Source organism: Heterocephalus glaber, unplaced genomic scaffold (genome assembly GCF_053883595.1).
Source record: "Heterocephalus glaber isolate CG9 unplaced genomic scaffold, H.glaber_assembly_v1.0 deba00001662, whole genome shotgun sequence".
Lineage (NCBI taxonomy): Eukaryota > Metazoa > Chordata > Mammalia > Rodentia > Bathyergidae > Heterocephalus > Heterocephalus glaber.
In genome coordinates this window covers 14,777,416-14,798,869 of record NW_028258403.1, presented here as the reverse complement: position 1 = coordinate 14,798,869, position 21,454 = coordinate 14,777,416, and the positions used below count along the sequence as shown (strand labels likewise).

The 21,454-nt window shown below is 40.4% G+C and overlaps 1 protein-coding gene across 14 annotated transcripts in view; it reads right to left on the bottom strand.

Moving 5' to 3' along the window:
* Positions 1–21,454, bottom strand: part of Npas3 (neuronal PAS domain protein 3) — an 872,828-nt gene that overhangs the window by 5,428 nt on the left and 845,946 nt on the right. For 10 of the 14 annotated variants that reach the window (XM_021246625.2, XM_087197268.1, XM_087197265.1 and 7 more), the window contains 3 exons: positions 18,078–18,184; positions 4,087–4,234; positions 569–693 (listed from right to left, as the gene is read on the bottom strand). In XM_021246625.2, the coding sequence (XP_021102284.1) occupies positions 569–693; positions 4,087–4,234; positions 18,078–18,184 (380 nt within the window). The remainder of the gene's footprint in view (positions 1–568; positions 694–4,086; positions 4,235–18,077; positions 18,185–21,454) is intronic. The other 4 variants (XM_087197266.1, XM_087197267.1, XM_021246624.2 and 1 more) reach the window with 1 other exon arrangement.

Here is a 21,454-nt window from a genome sequence, read left to right as displayed (position 1 = left end):
CGATGTATCTGTGGAAGGAGCTTAGGCATTGGAGGAAAAGTTTTGGCATTTTGCATCAATTTTCTTGTGTTCCAAATAACTACTTAGGAACTCTACTTCCCCAAATAATTAGAAATGGGAAAGCATGGATTTGTTCAGCATTCATTGAGAAGACAAGCAATAGTCTAGCACCCTGATAGAGGTTTTTACTGATGTCATCGAGTATCCCATTTTGGAGGCTTAATCCCAGCTTGGTGAAGCTATGAACATTTGGGACTCAAAGTCACAGGCTGTCTTGGAGCAAGCAGAGCTATCCCTGGTACCTGTTTCCAGTAAAGATGCCAGAGCTGCTAGGTATGGGGTTGCATCATGGTTCCTTCTGTGTGGTCAGATATCTATATATCTATATCTATACCTATCTGTGTATGTAGAGAGACAGAGAATGAAAGCAACTCTAATAATATGATCTACCCATAACTCAGTACAAAATTTGGCCAGTTGCTTGGCTTCTGACCATGGCCTTCTGGCTACTGCCCACCCCTCATGTTAAGGCAAGCCACAATTACAGAACATGGAGAAGAAGTAATACCTGTAATACCTGAGGTGTCTTTAGAGTCTGACTCAGAGTCGGATGTCTCAGAGGATTCGGAAGTTTTCTCCGGCAGGTGGGGCAGCTGTGCGATGTCCATGGGTGTGTCCTTGTACTCAGGATTGCTGTGGGAGGGAGGCATACATCAGGTGAGCAAGCACCCGTTCTGTGTGGTTTGTTCTGAACTATCTTCTTCACTTCCTGGCCCCAAACTTTTAGAATTTAGAAGATTAAATAGGAAATGACTTCTCTGCTCTTCCTGGGACTTTTACAGAAGCTTGGATTACATGTGCCAGGGTACAGGTGCATCCTGCTAGAATGATTGAATACCCAAATGCTCATGAAAGCTACTAAAAAGCTTTTAAGCAATCAGGTACCACTGGAGGCCAGGGAACTGTGCCGCTTGACATTCCTCCCAGTATAGCACCTGGAGAGCTGGCAGGGTGAGAGTTTGCTCCACAACTCATTCCCACACCTCCGGTGTGCCCTACCATTGCTTGGGCTCCTAATGAGTCCACTGCCTCAGTACCTTTGTCTTGGCCCCTTCCTGTAGCTTCTAAGATCTTCAGATGGCTCCAAAGCTACTGGGGGGAGTGCAGAGCCCTTGGTGCCGAATGAGCTGACAGATCACAGGTGCACCTTGGGATGCAGGGATTATGGCTACTGAACTGTCAACACACCCATTACAATCACATTTTCATCTGCTCATGTGGTGTACACCTGTGGCTTGTTAGCTGGAAATATGATTGCAGTGGGGAGAGCCCCAGTGTGAGTCCCCACAGAATGGCTCTATCCCCATTTGCGCAAATGTGCTTAATTTTTGTTCTATTTTTAATTCAGAAATAAGCCTCTTCTGGGAAAAGAAAGCATGCTTGGTCAATTTGGGCAAGCTCTCTTCTAGAAATGCCACTCCCCGGCTGGCTGATCCCTGAGCACTATAGGCTCCTGTGAACATACAGGAGAATATCCTGGCTCCAAATGGGAACCGCCTCTTCTGTCCATCCATGAAGGCCAGCCAAGCAGGGGCTTGCAACATATAATTACTGACTTATTTGCTAACCTCTAGTGAAATTCCCATATTAAAGAATCACTGTATCAGTAACTATTCTAAAACCTCAAACATCCCTTGGAGGGTTAATTCATGAAGGTGGATTATCAGGCATTTACTCCTTAGTGTGAATTAGCTTCAACAGCAAAGCTCCCTCTAGATAATCAAATAAGACTAATGGCAGGAGGATGGACTTAGCACTTTGCAGACTTTAATATTAAGTCTGTAATTCTGTTAAGTGTTATAACAGAATGGGAAGAAGACTGAGGAGCAGTAATTTAAAAAGAGGGAAGGATATGCCTTGATGGGATCCATAAGTGACGGATTTTGAGGAGGAAGAAAGTATGAAAGTATTGCTCAGGGAAGAATAAAAGATGAGAAGACCAGGAAAGAAAACCAAACATCAGTAGCTGGCATTTTGCCAAGGAGCTCTTACTTGATCCCCAGCCTACAGAATGACACCGAAGGGCCCACAGGCTTAGTGGAGTTTCTACTGCTAAAGACCATTATTGCGAGTCTCCTTTACTTTCTGTGCCATGCACGTTCAAAGGTCACTTGTCCACTGAATGTCTTTTCTCACTGACTTCAGGATAGGTCTTTAGGTCAATTAAAAAAGGTCCACCACACCTGAGAGTTAGTCTGGAGCCTGAAGGTTGGTCTTAGATACCCAAACTGATTCCTTCCTATCTGTTCGGAATTTGATGAAATGCAATTTTCAAATGCTCATAAGCTTATACCATTTAACGCTAGGCTAGCTCAATGATGCTGATCCCAGGTTGTGTAGGATGACATCTCCTTACCCTTCTTACTTCTTCCATTTAGGAAGTCATGAGGCTGGTGAGGTAAAATGATTCACATAGGAACAGTGTCTCACAGAATGGGAGTAACAGCCATATAGATTACTTCAGTACCCTATGTTACATCAAGATAGGAAATATACTTTCTAGCCTATAGTCTCTTTGTTGCCAGTGTTTAATTCTTAATAGCCATGTGTCTCCTTGGCACAATATCACTTTGCCTAGTAAAAGAATGTCAAGTGCACAATATTTTTTCCTGTTTGGCACATGTACTTTTATAATATTCTGTATTACATATAGTTGCTGTTCCCTGAAACTCTATGTAAAAGGACTTCTTGATATCCAAACCCATCTTGAGCATACCAGGACTACAGGGGATACTTTGCATAAAAATCAAGCTTCAGAGAAAACCACATTAAATACACATACTTTTTACCTTAGAGAGAATTAATATAGAGCAGAAGAGGTCAAAAAAGGAAAAAGAAAGCAGATAAATGAAGACTCGTTTAAGTGGTGCCCATTAAGGCCCTCTCTAGAGCAATAATCATTAGTGTCTGATTGATATGCTGTTGGAAGCAAGCACATTCATGCCTTCAAGTCATCGCCAAAGTATGAGACACTGAAGGGCCTGTGTGCTGATGAGCCATAGTTGTTAGCATCTCAGCTCCATTTGGCTGTCTCAAAGAAAAATGGGGTTCAGGTTGAAATTATCAGCCAAAGGGCACCAGCTTCCATTTGTTAGACCTATTGGAAGTTTTCCTGCTCAGATCACATGTGGACCCTGCTTGGTGACTTTGGGACAACAGAAACCAAAGATTGGAATGACACAGTGGGAGGGAACCAAGACAAGTATTGTGACAGCTTCGTGACAGGATTAGAGGAGAACTTCCCAGAAGGCTTGTCCTCTAACTCAGGCCATCCTGTCTGCTGGTGTTGGTTACTTTTCTGCTTGTTTGAATCTAACAGCAGAGAGTAGATGGGGAAAGAGAGCGAGAAGGTGTCTTACACTAGATAGGAGGCAACTGAGCTTGGACTTAAGTAGAAATATAAATTTGAGGACATTTTCAGAGCAGTAAAGCTGGCCTGGGATCACAGAGCAATAAGAAAAAGAAGAAGACTGTCTTTATTTTTTATACTGAGATTGTCATTATTCTGGCAAAGCAACTGACTTTGTTTACCAAAACCTTAATTCCTAGAAAATTAAACCCCATGGAATAGGCTGATTGCATCAAAGGGATGAACTGCAACAAGAATGTAATGTACCTTGCTCCTTCTCTCCCTCCCCTCCTTTTACTTAACAGTTATAAGGAGAGTGTGAGTGAAAATGGAGTGGGGATAAGGACGTTCTTTTTGAATGCTTCAACTGTAGGGAAAAGTCTGCATTTCTTTTTCTGGTCTGAGCATTTGTGAAGAAACCAGAGCAACTTCTACAGAGTCACCCAAATGCTGACAACTGAAAATTAACTGAAAATCGTGCAAGTCTTCCCTGCAAGTTCCTTCCAACAGGTTGATCATCTCATATTTCTTTCAGTCTTGTAGAAAGAAGAGTAGAATTTCCATGAAATTCCACACCAGGTACTGTCGGAAGATAGAACTCATAACAGGTCAGGTATTAACCACAGGGCTGCATATTTAATAAATGAGACAGAAATAAAAAGAATCAGAAAATATACCTAAGAAGATAATTCACCCAGATGATGTTCTTTTCATTGGCATTCTTGGCATTAATAGCTATGGTGGCACTAGACTGTATCCAAATGTAGCCTCCGTTCTTCTGCATCCAGCGATAGTACTTCGTCACGCATTGACCCTTATTCAGCACTGGGGAAGAACAAAAGCAAGTGCATTTTATTAAGACTGGGATCAAATGATTTTCATCTCTGCAAAACCTCAGCAGTAGGTGGTCCTGCACCACACTAAGAGTGCCCCCCATATGTGTAGTGTAGGAAGCCATCAGGAGGGCAAATGAAATCATCACTTCAGTGGAGCCAAGTTACTGACATTTGTAGTAAGACTATTTTTGCGGGGGGGCAGCCATGGTGTGAGAGGAAGGATAAAAAGACTACAAATCTTTTTGGCTTGCAGAACACCTAATGTGGTGTGAATATTGTCAATGGCTTTGACGTCAGACAGTAAGAAGGCAAATTTGTATGTGATTTATTCATAGCTTCAAGGTAGCCCTCTTTGAGATTCTGGACATTTGAATGGTTCCGAAGATGCTTTACCCCTCTGTCTTTGATCATTTCCCCTCAGTGAGAACAATATCAACCGCAGTCCTTACACATCTGTTCCTTTTGATCTTGTCTAACAGAATTTATAGTCCTTGGATGAACTAAATTTACATTGGTCAGTCGGGAAATTCTAGTGTGACTGCTGAATGTTGGAACAAAATAAATCCTCGAATCGACTCAGAAAGAAATGCTAGCCTAAGGGAGGCACAGAATTGACTTGGCGAGAGCCAAACAGAGTGACAGCTCCACACAGACTCTAAAATATGGCTCAAAATGAAGGAACAAGTAAAAACAATCGGTAATGTGAAACGGTGCCATTAAATACCCGCTGAAAGAGAGCTTTAAAATGCAGATGTTAAAAATGATATTTTAACCAAAATCTTGCCAACTTGAAATTGATTTGATTTGTATCTGGGTACTCCTGAGCTAGTAAAAGGGAAAGTGCAGTAAATCATCCCCTGAAATAAAGTGCTATGAATGGGGATGGTTTAAAAGGATGCCGGAAATGTGCAAAAGCTGCTGCATCTCCCGCAACTCTGCATCCCCCCCCCAAGAGCGCAGCACCCAGATGACCACTAGAGGGCAGTGTGCACTCATCTACTTGGCCTACATTTGGCATGTCCTTGTCTCCGTCTGCTAAAATGAAAAACCTCTAACTGCTGTAATAAATTTGGCTAAATTAGCTGCTAAATGGTTATCTCAAGTAATATGTATTTGCATTAATCATCTTGCTCTAAACCAGAACAAGCTAGAGTCCTAAAGACGTAGTAAATTCATATTGTCCATTTAATTACGGCTAATAAGTGCTTCATATACAATAGTTTCATGAAGTACATTTTCATTTTTTTGGGGGGGGGCGGATAGATAAAAGGGAGTCACTTTGGGAAAGAGCTGTGTTCAGGCTGTTGAAACTCTTCCTCTCATGTCCTCGGCCACTCTTCCTGCCACTGAAAGTGATCACAAATCACATCTCCGTGTATTATATCTATAAACACAGATGCTTTGATGCTTTTCTCCCATTCTCCTTTTTTTCCCCACAGAATGCTAAATGGATGGTTGTAAAACTTTATTAATAATCATGTCTTCACTGTTGCTTGAAAAAGCCTTGCTTTCATAAGTGTTTCAAATTGTGGCAAGTTCCACTCTGAAACTACTGAACAATTTGGGGTATTTTTAAGGTCCGGAACTGTCACCTTCTCTTAGAGGCAAGGCTCCACAGGTAGCATTGTACTCTCCTTTTGTAGGCAATTGTAAGTTCTGCCATTCTGCATGCATGGCTTCCCAGGATACAAAACTGCATGGTGAAGCTGATAGCAGTAAAATACTAACTCTGCCATACAGCTCTTCAGTCAAACCATCGTTGCATGCAAACACGATGTGCTTTTATTCAAATCCTCTCAACCTGGTTAACTATTAATCGAGGAATGGTGGGCTGTGTAATTCTGTCCACTCTTCTCACAGAGAAAACACAGCACTCCAGTCAGTGATTGGTGCTATCATTCCATCTGCTTTATATCTGGGATAAAGGATCCCAGATTAACAAAAGCAAAGAGACTAAGAGGCCCCTTTGTAGAATCACAAGAAGAAAATAGTGAGATAGTGGCTGGATCAGATCAGCCTTGTTAAAGGTTCTGGATTGACAAGCGACGAAAACTGGGAAAAATTTGTTTAAAAATCCCCAGAATACAGAGTATGGAAAGTGGCAGAAGAATAAAGGAATTAGACATTGCACAATGTAAAGATCACCTGACTCTCTTCCTAGTATATTTTTTCTTAAATAAGGAAGCAAAATCCCAGCTCTAAGGTGGATAGCACAAAACATCTGCCTCCGTGGTGGTTCTCAGGTGTGTGCTGGAAAAGGGGCTGAAAGGCTTTTTTGCTAAAGGGCTGCTATAGTGTCATCTCTGTGAGACGAAGTAGGATGACTTGGTCTGCTTAAGTACATCTCTGTTTTCTGGGAAACTAAATACTGACTGATTAGGGCCCATGAATACATTAATGAAAATCTTTTTTATCAAACCTGAACTGGATTATCAAACCTGGGCTAAGGGCCATCTAGCAAAGACAGGAGACCTAAATGAAAGAGAAGCAGGAGAGGGCAGTTTTGATGTGAAGAGGTGGTTGTAAAAGGACTGAAGAGCAAGGGCATGGGGAGGTTTCCAGGGAGCTACATGATTGTCCTTTAAGTTTCAGTGGCAAAGACTGAGAAGCAGGTTCCAGAGCCCATCATGGGCAGCTGAAAACTCAAGTTTGCTCAAATCCACAACTTTTCCCTGTCTGACAAACAGAATTTTTCTTTTGATACTGGGGATCAAACTCAGGACCTTGCACTTGCAAGGCAGGTGGCAGCACCACTGAGCTAAATCCCTGGCCCTAGATCATTACTTTTTCTTAAAGATGAGTGTTTTCTGAATGAGACTCCCTGCATCACTGGGAAGCTAGATAACTACAGGTAAAGTATGAAGTTAGGTCTCACTAATGCATAATATATAGACCAAACTATCGCCCAAGTTACTTTCAGTTTTTAGGAGGTCTCAAAAAAGATCACAAATACAATCTTACTTCTTTTAAAATGAACAAGAAATAAGTTTTGCTTGGGTCTCCAGAATATGAATTTATGATTCTGGGATGAAGCTTATTTCTTGAAAAAAAATCATACTGGCAAATCAGTTGGATCATTCCAGCTGTGCCAGAGGCAGGATCTGACAGCTTTTCCTGAGCTCATGTGGTCCTAATCAGCTCAAGAAGAAAAGCCACCTTGGTGCCAGTTTGAAAGAGATTTTTAGTGTGTAATAAATTAGAGAACTTGAAAAACACACACACAAAACTTTTTGATTCTCTTTAATCCAGTGGCTTGTTTTTATTTTCAAGTTTTAGGTTTAGAGAGCAGAGAGAAATGAGAGATATTTGTGTTAGCCTATTCCAGACAATCTCTTTTGAATAGAAAAACAGAAATAAGCACAATATAAGTTACCTGATATGAATCCTTTAAAAGATTTAATTGTACCTTGAAAAGAAATAGGCACTCATCAGTCAAAGGAGCCCAGCAGTCAATTTATAACCATGTGCACAAACTATTAGGGAAAGAAGCAGAGGGAGGGGAACTATATATGGGGGTCATATTTGTACTATCACATCCATGATCTATAGGCTGAGTGCTTCTAAAATGTAACTTGGCATCTTCTCTTTGGTTTATTTTAAAGTTTGCTTTCTGTTGTTCAAAATTCTTGATGGAGCAGCTTCTATGTCTTTCAATGGAATTTGCTGATCACATCATAACATGTCTAGAGTTATCTTTAACAGAGTGTGATAGGAATTAGTTTTTATTTAACAATCTCAAAAATTCAAATGGCCTTTTCTTAGATTTCATAAGGTAAAAATAAAGACATAGGGAACATAAATAGTTTTTGTGAGTTCACTTAGAATTTTGAATGGGCCAGATATGACTGTCACAAAAATATGCTCCTATTGCTTTGAAGCCCAGGATGTAACCAATTGCTTTTGGCTCTTAGTGCTCTAAGAAAAACTAAGATTCTGTCCTCAGCACCCTCCCCCCTCCACTCGGAAGGTGTCTTTTGAGTTACAATCTGTGCTCTTCAAAGGATGGAGGTGACCTTGCAGTTGGGATGAGAATACAGTAGAGACAAACAAAAGTTGAACTCTTCCTGGCTGAGCCAGCTCTGTTCATCTGACAATTAAAGAACCATGAGTAAAGTGTCTCTTTGGCTTTAAGTCAAAACACAACCCACCTCTAACTGTGAAGGGAGTGGTAAATACAGTTCAATTAAAAGAAAATTGCAATGTGCTTACATTTAGGACATGTGACCTTTACATCAAATATATATCCCCTCCAAAAAGATGAAGATGGGGTGCTAAGTTTTATTGAATATCCTTTTTAAAATGTCACCTGGTCTCTTGGTTCAAGCTTAGTGGTTGGCATATAGGAAATGTTCCCGTTGTAGAGAATAATTACTCTCCCTCCAAACATGATGACACGATGTGCTTCTTCGTTTCTTTCTTTCTTTCTTTCTTTTTTTTTTTTTGCCATAGCACACTTCCATGGACCAGCACACAGTTACCAACAAGGGATTTCAGTTTGCCTTGGGAAAACTGTGTCCACAGACATAGACTGATGGCTGAAAGGACACAAATGCAGGCAGTGTCTGTGGCAGGAACATAACTCTGTTAGTAAATCAAAACAAATCAGTACAAGTTTGCCTTCAGAAATATGAAGAAAAAAAGAGAGCATGGTCCCTTCCTGTTGGGCTGTCCCACAAAATCAAAGCCAAAGAGTCTAAATAGTGAGTTGGTTGTGTCTAAAAAGAAGGAAGCAGTCGAATGCAGTCTGAAGAGGAGATGAAGAACACATATCAAAAGCGGTCTTTTAGCAAACTGTCTCACAAAAGGACATTTTAGTGGCTTGCATATGCATTAAAAAGCTGTAATACTTGGTGTATTCAGGTAAGTATAGAATAAATAGGAAATGGTGAGCTCATCGGAGAGGCCACACTTCACATTCACACAGCTGAACAAAGAGCTTCATTATTGTCAGGCGATAGGAGGCCGCATCTGCAGCGCCATTCACTCCCTCCTCAAGCTACCTTCTTAGGGCTGTGGAGCCCGAGGAGTGCACGCCTTCTGCTACAGACTCCAAAATTAATTTTGAATTCAGTAAAGTGGAGTGTGTAAAAGTGTGTGTGTTTAAGTAAGGGGGTGTGCTAGAATCACACTTTCTACTTAATACCACAGTTGGGTGCTTCGCTGTAGCCACTGGTTTTCTTTCTACATTCACAAAACTGGCAGATGAAACATGAAAAAGAATACTGACTCTTTAATCTCTGCTTCTCCACCTAAGGCCCAAGGCAGGCTGACAGGGAACTTCATTCTGGAAACAGACTTTTTAAAAAAAATTCTGGATTACTTTTTCCTCTGCTTTTGAAAACTGTGGGCTATAGGGGAATGAACCTGACACAGACATAAAACAAGAACAAGTTTCTTTATCTAAAAAGTTATAGTCCTTGATGCTTACAGGAAGGTCATTTTCAAAACCCACAGGAGAAACAGCATTGTAGCCACAGAGTGCATTAAGTGCTTTATTTAGTTGCAGTAGAGACAGTTTTTCATTTAGAACTGCTTACAGGATCAGCCAAGGCTTTGATGCCGTGCTGACTTTCCTATAGATTCTGCAATTAGTGAGCTAGATGTCTTAAATAGCAGACATCCGCAAATTGGTTTTTAGGGTTTTTTTTTTTTTTTTTTTGTAAATCTACATGCTGAGCAATATTTGGTAGAGTTAAATGCTATCTGATATTTAATGTGAGTTACGAGCTTAAGGACAAAAGACCTGTGGATGTTCTGCGAATGACTATGCATCATCTATGGATTTTTCCCCCCAATACGCTAATGACAGGCCCTGCCTGAACTGCGATCTGATCTGTGTGATTTACAACCTCAGAAGAGGTTTTGTCCTGTACTACTGCCAATTGATAGATTTTTATTAACTGTTAATATTGAATCATGCAGAAAACTTTTCATTGATTTAGAACATGTCAATGTGTTAAGTTTGAAAAATAAATTCCCCTTTTCTTCTTCATGATAATGTACTGAATTGGAGTCCAAAGCTTTTAAACACTGATGGTATCAGTGTCACATTCTAGGACAGGAAGAATCAAAGTAATTGTTGGCACAAGTGACATCAGAGTTCTAGGATTTTTTTCAAGCTGCCTTCAGGCCAACAAGAGAGTTCTGTTATTACTTATTCTGACTTTTTTCAATCTAAAATAGGCAAAGACAGTTTTTTTTTAAAGCCCCCATACCTTTCTTTTTGTGAGGATTTGCTATTTAAAGGGGAAGAAATATATTCTTTAGCATAAATTAGGAAAGATTTATGGTTAGGATGAGGGAAATGGTAGATTTTATCCAGTTATTTAGTAAGAGTATTTTGAGTGCCCGACTCTGTGCCAGTGGTAGGGGATGCCACAGTAACAAAATCTGCCATGGGTACCCTCCTACAGTCATCTCAGTTACTCAAAATAATTGCATCCCCCTTGCCAATTGACTGGTGCAAGTTTGGAATATGATAAAACACTGGGCAATGAAACTCAGAGTAAAGTCACTACCGTGGATGGTGGTGTAAAAAGGTTTCTTCACTCTGAAAACAGGGATTTACCTCTACTTGCCTTTGAATGGGAGAGCGAACCTTATCAGTCATTAATAAATTTATAATAGTGACAGCTATGTGGAAATTGGCACATAGGTCTGTGAAGCCCAAGAAGCCTGGCTTGGGCTGGGTGAATTCTTACCTCCTTTTAAAAGGTAAGAATATTAGAGTCACCAAGCTGATTGGGATGTAAGAAGACCTTTTAAAAGGTAAAAAGGATGAAGTGAACCTCATATGTCTGGTGGATCCTGTGTTTCTGGATGCTGTTATTTTGTTGAGCCTACTGAACATCTTTTAAAATAAAAGTATAAGTGGCACTCTCTCTCTCTCTCTCTCTCTCTCTCTCTCTCTCTCTCTCTCTCATCTATCTATCCATCTGTCTATATCTCAAGAATACTTAAATTGGCCCAGACAAATTCCATTTGTTTCTGTTATGCGGATTTTTAGAAACCCAAGTACTTCATGGTGAAATGTCACAGATCCTCCCATGTGGCAGGCATCCTGATTGTTCACTGCAGGGACACTGTCACTTTCTTCTGGGCAACAGAACTCTGATTTTGGGCTTTATGTTTGACAGCCTTCCCATCAAAGTGCCAGGGGGATGAACCATGATTGCTTCAGCCAGAAACAGTAATTCCATGTTTTGACTGATGTGTGGCTTAGGCTTGGGCATTGATGAAATGCTAGACCATGAGACACAAAGTACTTCTCAGCACCAGGAGAGGGCTTGGGGGATGCTTTCTTTCTCTCGATAAGGAACACAAGACAGTGACTCACTGTTTTCGGACTTTGGACCTTGCCCGGTGGGGAACTGATGATTAGTGGGTGCTGTGAGTATCTTGATCATGAAGAGAAACTTAAGACAGTTACAAAGAAAGTTCAAGTCATTTTTACTTGGGTTTTCTATCACTTACAACCAGATACATTTTAGCTGCTATGTCCCACACCAAATTCCAAAAATCTAGGGAGGATGTAGGCGTGAATAAAGAGTTTGGAGTATACTGATTAACCTCACATTTAAGAACAAACTATTGTATGCTAGAATCACACATGAATTAAATCCTATGCTGCTTATTTGTGTTTTTAAAAGTTTTGAGATTTTTTTGAGACATGAAAATGTTGATTTTTGGGGGGGTCTTTTTGAGATAAGGTTTTGCTATGCAGTTCAGGCTGGCCTCAAACTCAGAGTGATCCTCCCACCTCAGCCTCCTGAGTGCTGGGATTACAGGTGTGTGCTACCATACCTGGCCTAAAATGTTGATGTTTTAAGGAAAATTTTAAAAAATAATTTATGCAAGATGAAGAACAAGATGCTATCCTGGAGGTTTTTATTTATGTTAACTGATTTATGTTCAAATGGATGCTATGGAACTGTGTGTGTGTGTGTGTGTGTGTATGTGCGCGTGCGTGTTCAAGTCTTACAAGAGCAATAGGTTATTTTTTGCCATATAGAAGTTTTCCTTTCTCTCTCTTTTTTTTTTTTTTTTTTTTTTTTTAAAAAAACCATAGCTACTAGTTCAAATGGTATAAGGAATAAGAATCCATGGAAGAACTAAATTTATCAGTCAATTCAAAGTTCTGGCTTCGTCTTTGGGGAGAGAGAAGAGAGTCTGTGCTTATATTCCACGTCCCTCCTATGCTCTTCTAGACCTGAGCGCCCTCGACACCCTCCATATCTCTTGCCATCTTTGCTTGTTGCCACCCTCTTTCGAAGACCCTGCGAAGTGTGGAGCTTCTTCTCCATCCTCTCCTTGATTGCCCCCACCTCTGGTGTTTCTCTGCTTTCTTTGTACATCTTAAGAATCTTCATTTTATGCCATCCATTCATAAGTGGCTGTTTCATGCTGTCTTCTCTGCTAGCATGTAAGCTCCTTGGAGTTAGAGACTATAACTTAGTTTTGAAAAGTCATAGCAATACCATAAGTGTTTGTATATGGCAGTAGGTACTCAGAAATGTTAAATGAACCTAAAGAGGGAAAAGATTACTGCTCATGTTCACACATGCAATAAATACATGAAGGAAAATATTAACCTGGGGGAAAACACCAAAGATCTCCTTTTTCTTCCTAAGTTGGATATTACTTTTAACTTCCTCCATAAATATTTAAAACTTTATATCTTTTTTAAAAAGTAACTTTATCAAGTAATCATATACTCATTACATTTGAAAACTGATTGAGAAACCCTCAGAACCAATTAACTGTCACATTTTATTGCTATTAATCAGATTCATCCAAATCTAAAGGAAAATAAAATCATTAAGGTATATATTTGGTGTGTATTTGCTCCTTGTTAAAATAGTGTCTCTAAGTAATAGTATGAATAGTACTCCACAAACTTTAGCATACATAGAGTCAGGGGGAGATCTTAATTTCAGACTCTGATTCAGTATGTTTAGGGTAGGCCTCAAAGTCTGCATTTCTCTAAGCTCCTATAAGGTACTTTTCTATAAGGCAGTGTCAGTACTGCTGTTCTAGAACACTGCGTAACAAGTGGAGCAGGCACAGTTTGTGATCAGGCCCTCTTGCTGGTATTTGTTTTCTGTAGTTGCCTGCTCTTGACTTGAAAAGCCAAAATCAGAAAGAGAGAGTAGGCAGTGAGGGAAGGAGAGAGAGTGAGAGAGGAAGAGAGAAGGGGAAAGAAAATACTAATTCACCCCTGCATAAAAGCCTGTTTTTTTCCTGTTTCCTGTGATAATCTTTTCAGTTAACAGACAGGCACATGATACAGGCTGATTTGGCTTCTGAAGAAAGCAGGCATGGTAGCTATTAAATGCATTTCGTTCCATGGGAATTTTTATATTCATATGGAAGAAGTGAAAATACTCATTTACCTTGGGGAAAAGTTCAGCCAATGAGCAGGCTGCAGCTAAGTCCCCAAAGACCAGGCCAGAACAAGGGGTAAGATCAGAAAGCAGAAAAAAAGCCCCCATGGTATGTGTATTTGCCCCACCCCTCAAACTTTATTGCTTTCCTTCTTCCTTCCCTTGCAGCTTCCTTTACTGTGTGCAATGGCTGCATACCCAAATCAACAATTAAATTCTCCCTTTGTTTGTGTGGCAGATGACAAATGCATGGAGGACATCTTGTGCTGCCTAGGCAGGCAGGGCACTTACTTTGATTGATGCTCGGTTGTGGAAAAAAATGAGCTGGGAAGGAATTACAATGGAGGGCCCGAAGACTGGAAGGGGATATACTAATTAGTCTTGCATTAAGCAGTCTGCTTGCATTTGGCGATGAGACACCTTCAGGAGGGAGGTGTAGGGGTTATTGATGCAAAACAGCACGCAATGCATTATGCCAGGTAGCTGTACATTAGTTGTGTTAAGAAGGATAGAAGTTTGTAATTAAATAAACTGAAATAAACACTTAGGCTACTGTGTTTTTTTAAACACCCATGGACAAGTATATTGGGTAGACGGGCTTTTATGTCCACTTGGTCTCCTAGCCAATCTGGAAGTCCTTCTCTCTCTCTAGGATAATTCTTACAGAATTCTCTCATCCTGGGTAAGGTGCTAGGAATGGAAAACTGCCACTCTATCTATACTCCATGGCTCCCTTTTCTTGAAATCCAACAGCTGCAAAGTCTTAAGCCTTGCTGATGGAGGAAAAAAAATGTCACAAGGAGGAAGGAATCCCCCCTCTTTAAGATTTCAGAGAGTTGTTGCTGATTTGACCCAGAGAGAACCCTAGGGATGTGTCAAGAAAAATTCAGCTCCTACTATAGACAAAAGGCCGGATTAATTGGGAATAAAGAGAAATGCAAAGCATGTATCTGTGTTTGGCTCAGTGTCCTATTTTTCAGGTTCCAGGCAGAGGTAGAGTGGTGGATGGATGTACTGTAACCTCTCTGAGTTAAGGCAGCACAGATGCCCTGGGTAACTGCAGTATGTGGCTGTAGGAGATGTGACCGGTCACCTTCAGGTCAGCATCTCCTGAGCAAGAGGACTGTAGGAGGATGTGAGGGCAAGGTGTCCAAATAACTGCTAATGTGAGTGGTTTATAATTTAAAACCCTAAATGCTGACCTGGTCAATTTGACCTGAATAATCAATGAAATTGGTCTTAAAGAATTCACAGAGGTCTCTGGTCACAGCCTGAAAAAACGGACCCCAAAACTTCCTTGGTTTTAGAGTCCTAGTACAATTTTACTAACCTAGCATGTTGACATCACTACTGTGATTCTTAGTGATTATTTATGTAGAACTGCTTTACGTAGACCTCACAAGTTAGCCCACTGGGAGAACAGATGGTCCCAAGTTCTTGGTTTGGTTGATCAGAGTTGTCAAATCCAGGTGCAGCTGATTCCCATTTAGTTTTCCTATTCTAGAGATAAGTTCATGTATTGATTTACAGATGCCTGGGCTATGAAAAAAGTACCAGTGATAAAGATAGTATTTTTAGTTACTAAAGACTTGAGTGTTTTTTAAGCTTTATCTATAAACTGGAGTATCAGACAGACATCAAAATATCAGAAGTACGATCAGATGCCTAAACCTGTGTTTCATGGGCAGAGCCAGGAATTGTGCCAATAGCTCTAGGAAGAAAAGCTAAATAGTTAATGTGTTTTATTTTTTTAACCATCCCTTTGTTTTAGAATTCTATCTTATTCTTGAACTGATGCTATGTCACCATGACCTTCTCCTGCCAAGAAGGCAGAGTTGAGGCATCCTTCAGTAATATAGCCTAGGGCTTTGGACAAGCAAGATGCTGTGCTGGCTTTTTGCCTTTTCTTCCAGTGTTTACACAACCAAGACTTATTATATGCTCTGTCATTTTGTTATGGGGCTGGCTTTGGTTTGAGAATTAGGTAAACATCAGACATTCCATCACACAATTTTAGATTCAATCTTACTTTATAATGATGTTAATGTTTATTGTACAAAGCGAGATGCATTTGTATATTTTAGCATTTTATTTCAGTCACAGAATGCAAAACCTGACATTGGAATCAGTTTGATTTTTGTGTGTGTGTGATTGAAGATATTAAGTACTACAAGAACGTTGAAATTTCAATCTGATTAGGATCAAAATTCTTCAGGATCAAAACACTCCTTTTCCTCCCCCTACAGTTTTACTAATTGTGTGCTACTTGACATTGTGGAGTTATTCCACAGCATGAGAGCTAAATATGTGAAGTGTATTTTACTGTGCAGAATTATCAGCTCGTTCTATTTGTTTTTTCATGTATTTAAGGTTATTAAAAGAACTCAAAATTAAAAGTCATGTGTATGAGTTAAAAGAGTGAACTCAATCATTGTTAGTAGGCAAAATCATAAAGCAATAGCTAGTATGTCAATATCAAGTAGTAAAAAAAAAAATCACAGAATTTGAAATTATACATCCCCTGTTTATTAGTTGGCAAGATACCAGAAAAATTAGGAGAAAGGCACAATAGTGAATGGCCCAGTAGTTTATTTTCAAGGCTCGAAAATTACTCTGGCTACTGAGAATGAGATAAAAGTAGATCGGAAAGAATAGAATCAAACATATTTGTTGGAGACTTTTGCTTTACAGGAAGAAATGAACTGCCCTAGCTCACTGTTCCTGAGGAATTGTGTTTCTTCAAGCTGTAAATCACATCTCAGAGAGATAGCATGACGTTTTCCAAATAATAACCAAGGATGACAGAGTTCTTTTTTGTCAGTCAGGTTTCTGAATTTAGACCTCAATTAAGATTCCAAAGTGAGAAAGCACCCGTGTCCCTACACACATGGCCTGTGACAGTATCCTAAAAACAACATATTCATTTTAAAAGCCGAGATCTTTGGCTTCTATTGTTCCAAAATTATGTCTGTGGCTTCCTTTAAAGATCTTGAATTTTCTCCATTTTCTCTGAATTCCCAGCAACAAAGAACCTGATGTTTCTTTTCAGCAAACAGCATCATTTTTCCCCCCAATTAATTGAAAAGCCATCTGCTTCTGTGATACATGACACCCATTCACTTTTAGCAACAAGTGTGTTCCCTGAATCCCTGGTGTGCAATATGAAGGCACGTGCCAGTGTTGGGAGTAGATTGTGCTGGAGAGCAGCTTTGCAAGCAGGCTCTGCCCAGAGACACAGTATATATATAGGGTTTGACATGGAATTTGGTCCCCTGTCAGTGCTGCTGATGCAGGGTTAAAGATACAGTACAAGATGGTCATACTTGGAGACTGCCTAGCTTACTGTGTCCATTATGCATTTGAAGATCTGAGTTTGAAATGAGGGAACCATTGTAAAGGGCAGGAAAGATTCAAAATAGCTCTCTTCAACCATGACAAGGAAGGGGAGCAGGGGTAAATACAGACTATTTGGCTGGTGATTACTACATAAAAGCTTCAGTGTTAGGCTGCACCATTTCGTGTGTGGCACCTTGAATGTACTTAAAGTCAGAGTGGAAACCTGGGTTTAGAACTTTCTAGGAATATGGCTGGTGGAGCTCTGCTCTTCCGGGAAAAAGCTGTTGGATGGTCCTAGAAAGGACCACTTTTCAGAAGAGAGCACCTCCTTCCTAAGAAGTCTACCAGATGAGTGTCCTTGTCAGATCCCTTCTAAGTAGGAACAGCCCAGGGGACTTTGAAGAGAAGTGCAGGAAGATGCTGGTGTTTGCCTCACTGCATGCACCCACTGGGATACTACTGGTCTTGCTTGCCTACAGGTCACAGAGGCAGGTCCCTTGGCGTTCAGCCTAAGAGTCAGGAGTTGGAGCAAGAGGCAGAGTAAAGATCTGTTTCCTTATTCCGGGAGCCAGAGCTAGTGGTACCTGCTCTTCTGAATAACTGTCTTTCCAGAAATATCCTGAAAAGAGTTTCTGTGTTCACACTATGTGCTCTGCCCCGAGCCCTGGGCTTCCCCCTCACTCTGGTTTTGTGGCCAGTCAGGTAGGCATTTTTATGAGGCTCTGGCCTGTGTGAACTTGTCTTCTCTCACGTGTTCTTTGAAACGGAGACCACAAATTACAAAATGGAAGTTGCTCTCTAGAAAATGAAAGGGTCAAGGAAGCACTTACGACAGAGCTTCCCTCACCACTTCATGGGAGAGAGAGCACGAGACACCGTGAAATTCTGCGTGAGTGCCTAAAGATCCAGCAATTTCTCTGGGCCCAAGGTCCAACTTTCAACCTAATGCCAACACAAGTTGAAATGATTTATGTGTCACTTTTTCTCACTGCATGCTCACAGTCCTCTCACATGTAGACAGCAGAGATGAAGGGAAAAATCAGCACTGAAGCCAGACAAGGGTCAGGGAGAGATGATACCAGCCAGGGTTCTTCCCCACACAGGGGTACTTACAGTCCAGGTGACTGTGCCTGATGCCCTCTACGTCTTCAGCGTGGATGAAGTGGTAGCATCTTTTCCCTACGATGTCTACAGGTGTCAAATCCATGTAATCACTAATTCTACAAAAAGAAGAACACAGACTGGAACTTAGAAAGGAGGAAAATGGAGAGACTGTCAAACAACTCCATACTGATCTACTGACACATTTTCATCATGCCAGGTACCCAGGAGGCTGTGGCACAGGGCTTTTCAAAACCAGGAAATGTGCTAGATCAAGCAGTTGTGTTTAAATGATTAGATAGGTTTTTCTTTTCTTCTTTTTTGGCATTAGAATGCACATTTAGACAACATAATTCCATGAAATTATTGAGAATCAGTAACAATGCAAGATCCTCATTACAGGCCAAGATAATTCAAGGTTACATAATAAAATAAAAACATGTTATGTTTATACCAAATGATTAGAGACACCTTTCATTTAAACAGATTGGCCTTCTATTGCGTATTTCCATGAAAAAGGGTTTCAACTGCTTCTTGGCATAAAGTCCAAATTGGCATTTCCAGGGATATAATTTAAATGTTGAGACATACAGATGCCTGGGGGTATTATCTTTTTTAGTCTTAGTCATTTGGGAGCTCAGCTTTCACTCCTGACTCTTTTAACTGATACTCTGTGGTGGATTCCTCACAGAAACTTGTAAACCATTGCAGCAGCTCTTGCAGGCTTGTGCTCCACAGCATGAGTGTGTAAGCCTCTGTCATTGATTGTCCAGATGCGTCAATGTCCTTGGGCAGAGCATGACGGGGGAATCCGCTTGGTTTATACAAACATGTCAAAATACTTATTACCCTCTGTATCACCAAGTACAGATTTATTTTGGTCAGTCCAAAATCGGATTTTTCTTTAATTTATTCTCCTTACTGTCCCTGTAATATGATTTATGACATGTGGCCTATTCAAATATGAAGTGAATCTTTGGAAGTGATATGTTTAAGAAACAGCTGAGATTATGGATGGGAAGTTACCTCTACACCCCCAAGGCATGGAAGTAGAAAAATAAAACCAAAAAACTATGGAATATTACTAAAATGCACTACTTGATAAGTGAATTTCTCAATGACTAGCAATTTAAATAATACTTTTGGCCAAACTAAAATTCTCAGAGGAATAAGCGTAGTTGGGGAAATGAAAAGGAGTGTTTTCTCAAGAATTTCATGGTACAAAACAGATTAGGTGGTGTTTTCCTAAAACCATTAGCCTGTTTTCCAAGTGCAGTTTACACCCCCTTTCTGCAAATGCGGGAACAAGGATATCATTAAAAGACACTCTTTGGTGTTTCTGAAATTTGCCAGCTCCTCTGAAAGCATTAGATGTCGGCTTTGCCGGAGGCCGTCCTCAGGAATGCTCGGAAGAATGGTCTGCAGCTCAAGGAGCAAGCTTCAGTTTCTAGTTAACACTTCCCTAATTAAATAATAAACCCCAGGAAAAAGCCACTCCATTCTTTAGGGAAGGCATTTCTTTAGTTGATTCTTTATTTGAATTAAATCATTCAAAATGATTGAAGCCATTTCTATGCACCAGAACCTATTACTGTGGTGAATGTGACCAGCTTAGCCATCAAGGATTTCTTTAAAAAATATACAGCAAACAGCAAACGAGAATTCTGGGAAATATGTCTTTTATTCTGGTCCTCAGTTTCCTCCTCTGTGAAGCAACCTCAGAGGTCAGTGAGGGGATTGATGAATGAAATGAAATTAACATAACATTGTGGTGGCACAGGTGTGCTTTTTCTGTAGATCAAATATGCAATTGCCTTTAATACAGGTCTTTTTCATAATTACTGTCATCTTCAGTTGGGAAGTAATGCTATACTGTATTGGCTAATAGAGGTTATAGAAAGCTTTTTTTTTTTTTTTTTAATGTGAAGGGAAAAAACCTAAAAGTGGGTCACAGAAAATGATCTCAATTAGTAAATTGGTACCATGAGGCACTCAGGTCCATACAGCTTGTCAAAAGAATTAATCAATTGATAACAGGAATGAAAATGAGGTGATGTTTTGGGATAGGACAATCATTGGAAGTTTGATAAGCCAAAGCCCCACGGTTTTTGGAGGGGATGGTGATGGTGAATCAGAATCTAGTAAGCTATGTTTATCCTCTGACTTTGTCTCTGTCTCCTGTGGTTGGGTCTCCTCCCGCAGTATTGTAAATTTTTAATCAGAAATTAAACAGCTTTGTGGGTGGCAATCATGTTCTTTCATTGTGGATGTGTATGAAAAGTCCTTCTCAGAGGTTATTCTGACTGGTTCCTAGCTATATAGTCTGACCTTGAGAGAAAAATAAGTCCAGGGAGACCACCAAGGATGCATTTAAGAGCAAGGGCTTGGCAGTCTTGAATTTAAGTCTTGGCCAAGGGCAACGAATCCTTTCTCTCTAAGGCAAAACTGCCCATAAGTGACAAAGATAGTGGCAGCAGGCACCTTACTGTCCTGAAGCTTGGTGGATATGGCTGAGCATGTAGTATATAGCCATTAAATGTCAGTTCTTTTTATTATTTCTTGCCACCACCAGCTAATCATTCTGGCTAACTTGCCTTTCTCAATACTTTATGGTCATTCCAGAATATCTTAGACAAACCCAAGTACATAATCATGATGATAAAACTTAACAAATGCCAGCAAAACCTGAAGAACAGATTTAGAGTTACTTATGAAATAATAGTGACAGGCTCATGCAACTTTCCATCCTATTGAACACTCACAGCTCAAGTGGGTATCTTGTTCCACTGTCAGACCCTGGCTGGGAGTGGTAGGCAATTTGTAACTTTATCTCCACATTTGCTGCTTCTTGGTGGGCTGAATGCAGGAGCTATCTGACTTCCTCTTGCCTGGCCTCTGGAGAGGTCAACTACCCCAGCCACTTGTCTATTTTGTTCTTTCATTTCCCCTCCAAAGGCACTCACAGGGCTGGCTGAACACATACTGCCTTCAAGTCTGACAATAATCTGTGCCATAAAAGCATCCTCCCCACACAGCCTCAGTAATTCTCCCTGTGGCACCAGGGGAGGGACAGTATCACTAGGCTGCCTTCCCACAGCTGATATGTGGCCCTCTTTCCCTCATCCCCCGGACCCTGTGATTCTCTCTTCAATTTAGTCTGATGATGGGCTGATGACTTGTAGGTGAGAGGTGTGAAAGGGCACTGTCCCAGTTCTTTGTCCCTTGCTTTGTGCTTAATAGAAAAAGTGAACTTTTTAACCAGAGGCTAAAATGTCCCTTTATAAAAGCTCAGACTTAAAGAAGAACTGCCAACTCATTTATATGATGAGTCATCTTTCTTAATTTATAAAAGTAAAATCCTCAGGGTGATAAAGTTTTATTTAATAGTG